This window comes from Cryptotermes secundus, unplaced genomic scaffold (assembly GCF_002891405.2).
Source record: "Cryptotermes secundus unplaced genomic scaffold, Csec_1.0 scaffold1044, whole genome shotgun sequence".
NCBI lineage: Eukaryota > Metazoa > Arthropoda > Insecta > Blattodea > Kalotermitidae > Cryptotermes > Cryptotermes secundus.
The window spans coordinates 1,910,812-1,924,095 of NW_019738363.1; the positions used below are offsets into that span (position 1 = coordinate 1,910,812).

At 37.8% G+C, this 13,284-nt stretch overlaps 1 protein-coding gene across 1 annotated transcript; it reads left to right on the plus strand.

Annotated features, from left to right (window-relative positions):
• The first annotated feature begins 644 nt into the window (after nucleotides 1-644).
• Nucleotides 645-10,611, plus strand: LOC111870954 (myosin regulatory light chain 2). The gene is made up of 5 exons (XM_023863631.1): nucleotides 645-750; nucleotides 6,568-6,768; nucleotides 8,121-8,301; nucleotides 8,947-9,019; nucleotides 9,630-10,611. The coding sequence occupies exons 1-5, from the start codon at nucleotides 748-750 to the stop codon at nucleotides 9,793-9,795; spliced, it is 624 nt and encodes a 207-aa protein (XP_023719399.1). The 5' UTR covers nucleotides 645-747; the 3' UTR covers nucleotides 9,796-10,611.
• The last annotated feature ends 2,673 nt before the right edge of the window (nucleotides 10,612-13,284 follow it).

Consider the following 13,284-nt stretch of genomic DNA (forward strand, 5'->3'; position numbering starts at 1 on the left):
ATAGGCGACACTAGTCCTAAACATGCCTCGGCACATATGGCTGCGTGTCTGCCAAGCACCTGGGACATTCATATGACATCCATCCTCGAATATTAGAATCACGAAACGGAAGTACAGCAGTTTTCACAAACAATTTTAATTCCGAAAACCACGTGATTTTGAATCTCAAAGATGTATTAGACAACACAGTACATGGGGATTCAATCTTAAGACCGGCGGTACGTGAAGTATGCATGGGAGACCTAGGCATAGAAGGAGGGACAATACTGAACCGGTTGTTCACTATAAAGACGCAAATTTGACTGAGTTGCATGAGGAAGGGGTCCGACAACAGGATATTGTGATGAAACCTTTGGATTTTATAACAACGGGGGATTTCTCGGACAGCTGAATGAAGACCAACGGTTGAAGCAAGGTTCTGCATAATAGAGATGATTAAACGATTCGGTGATGTATCTATAAGTTATCTCACCCAGACGCCATTGTTGTCAAGTATAGTGGCCTGATTATTTCACTCACGAGCTGACTCTATTTCGGCGCCAGCTCTAAATAAGGTTAGGTACGTTCTCCTCTCCTTCACGAAGCTGGACGAAGGGAAAAGTAGGGGTGATGGAGAAGTGGCGGGGATAAGGAGGGTTGGAGGGTATCGGGAAGAGTGAAAAGACTTCGAGACCTCAGTGGGCAGAGCCTCCTCCAGCAGGGAACAACTAAAGGGGACTTTTTCTTCTTCGAACACTTCAACACACAATGGTGAGTAGCAACAATGCACGCTGTTCTCTGCCCATGCGATGTTATGCCTGATCAAACACGCGCAATCATGGCAACATTTCGCGATTGGTTAGGATATTAAATAAATCAACAGTGGGTTTTCGATTCTTCTGTTACTTTTTTTCGATACTGTGAATTTATTCTTTCTTGTGCTTCTTGGGATTTAACGCAGTGTTACCAACGTTGGATATTATTCTCCTATTCATCTCGACTGAAAGGAATACCGGAATGGATTATCTTTAAAATAATATCGAAGGTTGTCAGTTCGAAACTAATCGCATTGAATCCAACTTCAGGACAGTGTGGACTTTTTATGTTAAAATAATATAACTTATGTCAACGTGCAATAAACCAAGTGTCATGAACTGTTCTCCTTTCTCTCTATGTGTTGCATGCATTTACATTCATATTGTCGTATCCTTGGTCTTTCTAATAGGATTAATGTTTGAAAATTACAGCATGCCTTTGAAAATTAAATGTGGCACCACAATTAGGAGAAACCCGGAAACTTACTTTTAACAAATCTGATAAGATTGCTAACGCGACTAAATAGCCCAACTAAAACCATCAGCAGGAAATTTACAATTTCTTATGATGGAAAATTAAATAAATAATACGAAATACTTTCGTGCTCCACGAATTAAATTCTTTCTAACTGTGTACATGTACCATTGCCATTTTTGCGTTCAGTCTTTTGTGTTTTTAAACAAATCTGTCTGTTATGAAGCACAAAAATTGACGTAAAAAGAAAACAGAAATTATTCAGAAAGACGGTGCAACACGTAAGTGAAGTAACGCAAATACTGTGGTGACAAACTTAAAACAAATATCGCCTTTTAAAATGTGTATCTTGAGTGAAGAAACATTACAGTTTTCAAATTAGTTATTTCCCAGCTGTTTTATATTGAAAATTCCATAGTATGAATTTAATTTTCCGGACTGTAAGCCTATGTGGATTTCTATTCACTTTATTTTATTTCACGTGTCTGATAATTTGAGATCATTTAAACCCCTGAAACGAAAATCACTAAGCAGCATAAGAAAGTTACTTAAATGGTTCCTGTGGCACTGAAGACCATACCAGAAACTTTCTTAAGATGCTTGCCTTACGTTTTGAAGCAAACATATCTCCTAGGCTTTCACGGAGTTTCAAAATAAGTATTATTCAATGATGCCAGACTTGACGTTCTCACGGCCATAATTGTAAAGAAAATGCCTTCTGGAGTGTAACGCCGTGTAGTTGGGTCCGAATCATTTGGTGTTACATCCCACAGAAAACGGCATTCTTCATATTCAATTCACTTTGTAAACCACTTCCACTGCAAGTAACGTAATAGGCTTAGTGCATAAAATGACTGAGTAAAAACATGTTATTCGCATCTGATTTAACTCTTTCCATGTATTTTAACAAAAAGCCCTTCTCTGAATATTTCCATGAATGAATATATGAATGTATAAGGGGTGGGCCTTCTTGGCCCTTGCACCGCGACCACAGTGATCTATTTCCATACTAAGATAGTTTCTATCGCTGAAAATCGACGAACAGCTTAGCGTTAGTCATGCAGAGATTTCTTTCACCGATCTTCGGACACCGAATAAAGGCCCCGTCTAAAATGAGATAGCTCACATCACATATATCTCACGAGACAGCTCGTGTATGGCATGGGAGCAGTTAATTGCAATTACGAAATTACGAACCTCTTGCACGTGACGTACTGAAACTGGTAACAGATGGTAGTAAGATGAGAGCTGAAGAGCACCTCGGAGTTTCCCAGGAATCCGAAACCCAAGCCAGTGACTTCGGGATAATGATGGGGGGTATACAAAGTGGGAGGGGGAAGAGGGGGGTTTACGTTCGAAGGAAGGTTCTTTTAGTACAGCGATGACGTAAGTCGTGTTAGAGCGAAACATCTAAATCGTCCCAGAACTTACACTGGTATGCCAATTAATATACACGGCCTTTTCCATAACTTAAGCAGCGGTCGAAATAACTCATGGGTTTCAAATGTATCAGTTGCTACTAGTGGTCCAAAAATAACTTCAGACCCTAGTAAGGTAGTTACAGTTTCGCGGAAAACTGCATTAAGCTTTGAAAAGTACACAGTTTCATTTCAGCTTATACATACATACATGTCGCTGAAATGCTACAGTCTATATGGTGTCATATTCCCCAAAGATAGTACTCTTCATAGTCGCGAGTGTGAGAACCTCATATCCAACATAATCACCATGATAAATCTGAAAATGTTGCACTTAGGAAGTTGCTATTTAGTTTTTCTGTATATCAGTTATTGGAATAGATTCTAATACCAAAATCTCTCTGCCACACTCAAAACATATACACATTATTAACCTTCATACAATTTCTTTATTAAAACCGACACAACACAACAATATTAAGGACAGTGCCTAGTTTGGCTCTGCTACATGTTTCGGCTATTAGTAGCCATCATCAGGCAAATACATGGCTAATATATATATATATATATACATATATACATATATAAAATAATCTAATTTATTGTATTTTTATGTCAAGTATTTTAATATAATTAATATTATTGTATCCAATTTTATTAGTATTGCAGTTCAGTTGTGTATATATGTTAGTCATGTATTTGCCTGATGATGGCTACTAATAGCCGAAACATGTAGCTGAGCCAAACTAGGCATTGACCTTAATACTGTTGTGTTGTGACGGTTTTAATAAAGAAATTGTATATTATAACACAACAGGATGCACAAAATGAAAATTAACCTTCATAATTGTATCTGTATAATAATCTGTATAATCTTGCTTAAAAAAAAACTGAAATTTGCAATGTTTAATTTTTTAAATATTGAAAAAAAATTCTCCATTCTATCCCCACAGTGTATAACATTATACTACATGGCAGTTCATTCATGACTGGAACTGCGACAGACAGTGCAGTTTGTGATGCCTCTGAAATTTGCTACCTATTCACGCAAAGAAAGAGGGAGGTGCTGATGAAAATTACAAATTGTAACTTCCTATTCCTGTTTGAAGTTACAGTGATATTGGCGAAAAAGATTCCACCCCTTTTTATCTCTTATGCTATATTTAAATGAGTGATCAAGCCAAGAAGGGTGAGAGTGGCAGGGCATGTAATATGCATGGGGTGAAAGGGAGTGCATAGAGTGTTTTGGTAGGAATATCTGAATGAAGAAGACCAGTAGGAAGACCTAGATGTAAGTGGGAGGATAATATTAAAATGGATCTTAGAGAAGTAGGATGGGGGAGCTGTGGACTGGATTTATCTGGCTCAGAAGAGGCCCCAGTGGCAGGATCTTGTGAACATGATGAAGAACCTTTGGGTTCCATAGAATGCTGGGATTTTCTTAAGTGACTGAGCTACCATTGGCTTCTCAGAAAGAACTCAGCCCCATGGAGTAAGTTAGTTTCCATTTCTACTCGTCTATTAGTATGTAACAGCAGGAAAGATTTTCACAAAGTATCCCAAGCACGGAAATAACAAACGTTGTCCTTTGCCATATACTAAACTATAATAATCAGAAAAGAAAGAAAGAAGGTAAGTGAGATAAAAAGAAGGTATATGATTGATTTCATCAAGGTTCATTATCCACAGGTTATGTAATAGCTGATATGTGCATACACATGCTGTGGATGAAAATCACAGAACAAATACAGTGCCAAACACACTCCAGCTTAAAACCAGAGCAAAACTCATGCTGGTGGGTCTATTTATATCCAAACCTTGGGGTACTGTGTCTCGGGGTATTTATACTCTCCCAGGGTTTCCCTGCCAATTCACACTGCTAAACATGGCCAAACTGACGGTTCCTACCCAAAGCATGCTGGGAAAGTAGAACATGTTATACAATATGCAGATTGGAAGTAATAATAATTTAGCAATAGCATTACATGGAAACCAGTTAATAAATATGAAGATATGAATCAGAAATAGATGTTTACTTTAGACTTCCAAAATTAAATTCCTTCCACCCCCCCCTCCCCCAAATGCTGTGCTCCTTTCTATTGGCCATGCAAATAGTGGTTCCAAAAATAGCCTTTATTTATTTCATAAACAAATTCATGCCCATAAACTTACTCTGGGATTTAAATATCATATATCTGGCTACCTTTAAGGCAGATAGTTCACATAGTGGCAAAAATGTATGCTCACCTTCAAGCTTAAAGTGTGGCAGTCTCTCTAACAGACCAATATATACTTAAATCACCAGTCTATATGAACAGCAGTGACTAATATTTTAAAATCCACGGCATACACTGTCATGAAGATGGCTCTGAAACAATAAAAAGTTAAGTTTTTTTAGAAACCCCCCCAAAAGAATTTCAAGAATATTACGCAAAACTGTAAAACTAATTAGAATGAATAAATAATTCCTTCAATATAATTCTGTGTTTTATGTTACTATTGCTATTTAAATCTATGTGGTTTGCTACTGTGCAAAATCAACAGTATTTGCTAAGCCACAGCACTCAGTTTCGTTATAGCGAGGCAGATGTTTCTTCCAACTTAAACGATAGGTAGAAACCCTATATTTTATTTAAAAACCTGCAATCTAAATAAACAGCCGTCCATTAAGATATCAGGGTGTAACCATGTAGCTGTGGATTGCTGAGGAAACACGGTGTAACTATATTCCTCCTAAAAAGTGGAAACCCAGGCCTGTACTAAACCAAACTTTCAATAAAATCATGAGATCTGTGTACATGAGAGATATCAAGCACCAGAGTAAACCACAGCATTATAATAAAAATTACAATTCCTTAAATTCAAACTGTGCTCTCCTGCATTCTGACACTCTTGTACATGGTTGCTAATATCCCAGAGGAACCTAATGGTGCCATCCTCTCTGTCTTGAAATGAAGGCAGCAGGTTCCTCTGGAACACTGAGAAATCTTTATAAGATTACAAGGTGTCATAACTCAGAGGACCACGAATAAAATTTTCATTGGCAGGAAAACCTTTAATCTCATACAGATAACTGAAACTTTTTCCAGGATTAATACAGTATAACATCATAAAATTAAACGTCCTCTGTCACATTTCACATAGTAAAGTGTAGTGTAACAAATGATATTTAAATCAACAGTATATCAGGATACAGTGAACTAAAATTGATCAGCAAAAAAATTAATTTATGTATATTCTAAAGTAAAATAACTTATGCATATTGATTAGAAGTTCCATATATAGGAAAGTAATAGTATTAAATAGGAACCAATTAAAAGAGGTGACAGAAGTACTTACAGGATGCTATCACCTGAAAGGATGACTTTTCAAATTGAAGTTGGTAAACAATCTCACTTTGAAAAGTGACAGAACAAAGATGAAACAGCCTCACATATCCTATGTGCCTGTGAAGCTGTAGCTAGCTTAAGACCTCATCACCTGGGGCTTTGTTTTATGAAACTATGTGACTATTTAAACACAACATCAAGCAAAGAACTGCACTTCATCTGAAGTGTTGAATTGTTAGCAGGTTAACCAGGAAGGTGGATACACAATGGCCTGAAGACAGCTGCTGTAAAAGGGCCAGTATAGCTTGCCCCTTTCTCAATCATTTAGCCACAACCTTATACATCACTCTGAAATACTGTAAAGAATTCATACTGAAGACAGTAATCTCAAACCTTAACATGCATAATTTGATTCTTTTAAACGCCCATCAATATCTGATATATTACTGCGTTGTTTTAAAAGAAACTTCTCAATTTTCTTCCTTGTTTTAATTTGGTTTTAATCTAAAATTTCTGGATAAAATACAGATTAGTGTTTTTCACATTCATAGGCGGACAAGGAAAAGAAGAAGAAGAAGAAGGCAAAAGAAGATGGGCCAGCTGAAGCTGCACCCGCCCCTGCTGCTGCCCCTGAGCCTGCCGCAGCTGAGCCTAACAGACAGAGCTCTCGAGGTTCCAGAAAGGCAGCAAGGCGTACTGGAAGCAATGTGTTCTCCATGTTCTCCCAGAGGCAGGTCGCTGAGTTCAAGGAGGCAAGTTCTTTTCCTGCCTTAGGTTTCCAGAAGGAATTTCACGATTAGATTGTAAAGTTACATGACTAAAGGGCCACGCCATAGCTCAAGCGGTTAGGCGCTGACTTCCCACCGCGGCAGCCCGGGTTCGATCCTGTGTCTGGTCAAGTGGGATTTGTGGTGGACAAAGTGGCGCTGGGGCAGGTTTTCTGTGAGTACTTCGGTTTCCCCTGCCAATCTTCATTCCACCAATTCCTCCACAATCACCCTCACCTATCATCTGGGGCTGGTACAATAGGCCAGAAGTGGCCGCAGTACAAGAGGCTTAGTCCCACCCCACTAGCAATAAAAAAAAAATACATGACTAAAGACCACTTGGAAGGATCAGATGTATGTGGGGTGAAAATATTAATAAGTATAAGACTGCACAAGTCCTGCTGTAACACCGTCCTTTATATCAAGGAAATCGTTTCAATGACGATCCACATACCTTCTGGTTTTGTGCTACTGTAAGGAGTAATGATGACCTTCATAATTTGTACTCTTCACCAAATATTATTATTATAATCAAATCAAGGATGAGATGAGCTGCAATGTAGCATGCAGGGAATAGAAATGCATATAAAGTTTTGATAAGAATATCTGCAGGAAATAGACCACTGTTAGGACCTAGGAGTAGATAGGAGAATAATACAGAAATGGATCTCAAAGAAATAAGGTGGGAGGTGTGAACTCGATTCACATGGCTCGGGATTGGGGGCCAACAGCAGGCTCCTGTGAACATGGTAATGAACCTTCAGGTTCTGTAAAATGTTGGGACTTCTCTTGGGAAAGAATAAAACTATCCAATACAGATAAACAACACCAAATAAGAAACTAAACACAACACAGGGACACTGGCTGAGAAACTACTGCCTTCTCAAGAGGGACTTAGCACCAACTAATGAACATTAGTTTGCTTGGAATTGAAAGGATGTCAATGTTGCTTCGTCCCACCTGTAATGATGTCATGGAATTTGGTCCTTGTGGAGTATGATTTAATGTGGCTTAGTGAATGTCTCTCTGATGGAATTATGGGAAACACATTTAAGATGTGCCACAAAATAAAGCCACAATGTTCAAGCGATGGAACTCTTCAGCAAGAGAGGAAGAAATATCAAAATGTTTGGTAATTATTCATTTCTTATATCCTCATCATGAAGTTCCTATGCAGAATGCAATTAGCAACATAAGCCAATTTTTTTTTTCCAAAATCTGTATTGCCACATGTTACATGATTGGAATATCTGTGATGAAACTGTGTACTTATTGTTATCGTAGATTTAGAATATAAAGACATTCCTATGTTCAGTTTCACTTCCTGTCCTTTGCAGGCCTTCCAACTGATGGACCAAGATAAGGATGGTGTCATTAGCAAGAGTGACCTTCGAGCAACCTTTGACCAGCTGGGCCGTCTTGCCTCTGACAAGGAGCTTGATGAGATGGTCAACGAGGCTCCTGGACCAATCAACTTCACACAGCTGCTCACTTTGTTCGCCGGAAGAATGTCTGGAGGTGCATAACATTATACCCCTCTCCAACCTTCTAAACACCTCCAACCTCCTAAACACCTTCAATAATTTATTTGAATAACAGGCTAACAAAAAAGTAAATTTACATAAATATGGTTTTTAAAACTTTTAGTTTCAAACATTGGAAGAGAAAAAACAATGAGAGATATTTTACAAGAAGAAAACCTCCAATTTCTGAACATTCATTCACTCATTCATTTCCTTTGTTTTCCATATATCCATACAGGTAAAAAACCTAGTATGTGGAAATAGTCCCTTTGATAAAAAATTGTGTCCAGATACAGATAATAAACATAAACATAGAGTGATAAAGGTCCAGTGATTGAGACTAGCTCTTTCTAACGGGCCCAACTGAGTAGGTTTATCCTTCCGTACCCACCTGAAGACGGAGACAGATCCAGTCTCCGAAACATCATGGTCTTTTGTCTTTTACATACCAGACGATGGATGAAGTCCAAAATAAGCCACAAGAAGTATAAACATAAAGGTTTTATTCACATAGCTGTGACTCCAAAATTTCTCAGGTTAAAGTAATTTTTCTTTGACTAAGAACTATATGACAAGTCATATCACATACATTATGCTGAAGGCATAACTGTGTAGTCATTAATTGGTTTTTAATTTTTAGGATCTGATGATGATGATGTTGTAATTGCTGCTTTCAAGTCATTTGATGATGATGGAAAGATTGACAGTGAAAGGTAAGCATTATGTATTTCTCTCCTACATACATATTCTTTCTCTTCAAAGTTCCTCTCAAGCAGATATGATGATTTAAGGAAGGCAGATAGCCAGCCTGTGAAGAACTTTGAACCATAATCTGATCGCATCAAAAGGAAGCCTATTTTGTATATGTGACTAAGACCAAACTATCTGTTGCATCAATACACATACACCATTATATCCATGACAATATAAGAGGTTCATAACTTTTATTTCAAACGTCTGTTTGAGGCTATTTCTTCAGTTACTCATTAAATAAAATGGTATATACTCCAGCTCTTTAGTTTGTAAATTCACAATACATTCACCTACAGAAAATGTGACAGTATCACATTATTTTCAAATTTCTGTTATAGCTTTCTGTCAAAAAGTGATACACTCTCATTCAGTATTTTGGATACATCTGGCCTACACACCACTGTTTGTCAAATTGTGATCACTTCACAAATGGCCCATGCCTTAGGACCTCTCAGTGACTTTGTAATGCATTTTTATCATAGAACAATAACTCCTAAGTAATGTTATAATTATGCTAAATGGTACAAGGATATGACTTGTGATAACTTACATTTTATATCATCTGTTCAGACTGAGGCATGCCCTGATGACCTGGGGTGACAAGTTCTCAGGTGGTGAAGTGGATGATGCCTATGACAACTTTGAAATTGATGACAAGGGTTTTATCAACACAGCGAAGCTCATTCAACTGCTCACAGCCTCTCCAGAGGAGGAGGAAGAAGGCGAGGCTGCTTAAATCATCGTCTAGTCCATGGAGAGATCATCACATTTCATCAACATACATTGTGCTATAGAAAAGACACACCTGAATTCACCCCAAAAGCCAAATCTCAGAAATAAAAACAAGCTTGTTTCTTGAGGTCAGTGAAATAACCTGATTATTTTAAAGGTTATTCTCCAGACAAGAAACTATTCCATTTCTTCTAAGGGGGTCTGTTCAGTGGGTCCATCATTCATGAACGCTGGCTGACATCTTGAATGGTCATTACATCATGCAGAAGGTATTCTTACATTGAAGCACAGAGATATTTCAGAAATAAAGCAAGTATAAAAATCATGAGTGTCACTATTCCATGTCACATTTAAGGACCTTCTTTTCATGCTACCATGACAGAACCATCTACAACAATCTGTCTTTGTTCATAAAATGCTTCTACTACTTTTGGGTTAAGATTTTGTATTAAAAAAAAAAAGGAAACCCTGTCAAGCACTAGGAAGGATTCATCATTTTTATATTTAAAGACAATAAAAGTCTCTTGTGCTTATCAGCAGAACAGCCATCACTCTCATAACATTCTCAGTCTTTCAATTCTAGATACTACTTCATATGTTCATTTGTTTAATTATATTCACCATTAATGATTTTCTTCCTTCCACTTGTTACTTTCTACATTCTTCTCCTTCCATTTCTTTTTCTCTCACTCTCTTAATTCTTCCTGTCACATTTCATTTCATATTTAACCAGTATCTGCTGATTTATTTGTGCTCAACACACTGGTTTATGGAGCATTAAGAATCATGACAGCATTCAATAAAAAGCTATGTAAAGACATTATCTTTCTTTCCTCTGTACACCTGCAGTCGAGCCACAACTTCATGGCCTCTCACATCAGTCCTCAGCCCTATTCATCCCCCTCCATGTCTGTATGCTATGACACCAGTGGAATGATGATTAGCAGCACAGACAAAAACAAACAAAAAATATATTCGCCCAGCATCACTACCATAAATTGTAAATGGATTGCCCGGGAAATGAAGTCTGAACTCCATAGTTAAGATATGGAGCCTATCTGCTAAGGTATTGTATTGCCAGCGTTTAAACAGCAGAAACAACATCAAATAAATACAAAGTGGCCTGTAAGTCACTGTTTTGCTAAGAGACCCAATGATATATTAGAAGCCACATGAATCATCCTGTTCGGCCCTGATGCCAAGAAATATAAAATACTCGTAGGAAGAAACAGGATTCATAACATCACAGATGAAGACCATGGATAGGACATGGTTCCCAGTCTGCCTGTGTGCCTCTGTTCAAGCAGACAACAGGAAATGTATGTGTCACTGTGTCATAAATTTAACTTCCAATGGATGGGAGGTAGAGTAAAGATGGGTAATATCTTATTCTGAGTGGCTCATTGCATAATTCATGCTGCACAATGACTCACAATTATGTGGGACCCACTATTCTTATACAAAATATTTAAGTGTTGAATGACGGTGGTTAAGAACCAAAGTCACAATTGCAATTGCCAATATTATAACAATAAGCACTAGAACCGTTCTTTTTGATAATCTAACCTATCTAGCATCTACCTTACATTCTTAATTCTGAGGGCAGTAACAGTATATAACGCATTCTGCAGCTTCTATCCCTTCTGAAATCTGGAATCTACATTCACATATGATACTTCAAGTCATCAGGGTCAATATGGGTGTGAGGTATTCACTGCAGTAAGTATGAAAAGCACTATTATTTGGTGATGAGACGCCTTGCAGTTTGGTAGAACTTTACCGATATTTCAGAGGAACGTACTGCCTCCATCTTCAGGGTCAAAGTTAAGCTAAACAAGTACAAGGAGAAAACAAGCAGCAAGTTGAGCAAATCATGTATGAAAAAATGGTTATGCATAAGCCTGTGTAGAAGCGCAGAGATAACCAGTAGGAATAAGGTTAGGTTAGGTATTGCCCCTGTTGCCCCCCAAGCCCACCTGCACCTCACCCTGATCATTCAGGACACTCTACTCCTCGCTCCTCCCATCTTTCCAATTTGCAAATGAGGCCCTTTTATGGTTGTGTTCCATCACTTCTACTCTTGCTCACTGGTAATCTCTGGGCTCCTACCAGGACCTATAACTTACCATGTTTGCTTTCCAAATGTAGCTCACCTAGCTTAATACTTGTTTCTTGTTCACTGCTTGCTTAGCATATCTTCAGCCATGAAGATGGAAGCAATATGTTCCTCAAAAGTGCCAATGACCTTCTAGCAAACATTACATCCTAAAATACAGTACTATTCATTGAAATTGCTTGCAGTGCTGTTAACTGGTGTTCAACTTTCCTTCAGCAATGCTATGGCTGAGTCACCTATACTTGCATCACATATCAGCTCATTCTTACTCCTTCAAGACAGCTTCCCAAGAGAACACTCAGAAAGTACCAGAGAAATGCTCTGGACTGCCTTGGCTTGACTAAAGCCTTGGTAGTGCCCCATTTCAAAGTGTCCCTTTCATCAGTGACACCAACAACACAATGGGGAAAATACTTGAGACAAGGGCATTATCAACATACCTGAAAGTAAAGTACTTAAATTTTGCATGATAATGAATGTTCAAAAAATAGCCAACTTTGAAATCACTCATGTCTAAAACAGGAAACAATGTGATGGTTCTGCAAAATACAGACATGTTTTACAGTATGACTGACATTAAATATTTATGTACAGTTCTTACATGTTGACCATTACTTTACTGTGTAATAATTTTTTTGTACTCCATTCCATTATATGACTCAGATGCATGGATTAAGCAGGTGTGTCAATGAGCCAACATTTCTCATTCTTAATTTGGCAACGACAAATCTGAGAACCATGTTCTTGATGCACCTGTCTTTCTGACATAATTAATGTCAAATATTTCTCCTTGCCCAGTCAAACGTAATAAGTCACATGAACTGCATCCCTGTACACAAGCTAATAAGCAGTCAAATGTTCTACATGCAGTTTTCAACACAGTCAAATTAATTCTGGAACAGAAACCGTGTGACAATCTAAATGTTTGCAAATATGATCTTTTAAAAATATACATACCATGTAACTGTAAGCATGTGGAATAAAAATATACAGTGTAATAAATATCTTGCATATGCAAAATTCCCAAAATAAAGTACACAGCATCAAAAATGATATATATATACAGGAAGTTACTAAATAAATCAGAAGGCCAGACACATTTAGAGTGCAAGTGATTAAAGTTAAAACTCAGGAACGAAAATAGCTATAAATAACTCATGGTGCAAGCGTATAGGATGTACTCAAACACTGAACATAATAAACATGAAAAAATACTGAAGAGTCCTATCTTGTGGGATATAACGCCATGCAATCTGTTGAAAGGTAACAGATGTTTCCGAGGAACATGTCACCTCCATCTTCAGGGTGAAGCAGGTAGCAAACACAGCTGTGCTCAATTAATTAAGCACCACGCCATGAGGATGTATGGAGGAGTGG

Coding starts and splice junctions, on each gene's coding strand:
- LOC111870954 (XM_023863631.1), top strand. Junction 8,302..8,946: donor CGCCGGAAGAATGTCTGGAG/GTGCATAACATT, acceptor TTTAATTTTTAG/GATCTGATGATGATGATGTT. Junction 9,020..9,629: donor GGAAAGATTGACAGTGAAAG/GTAAGCATTATG, acceptor TCATCTGTTCAG/ACTGAGGCATGCCCTGATGA.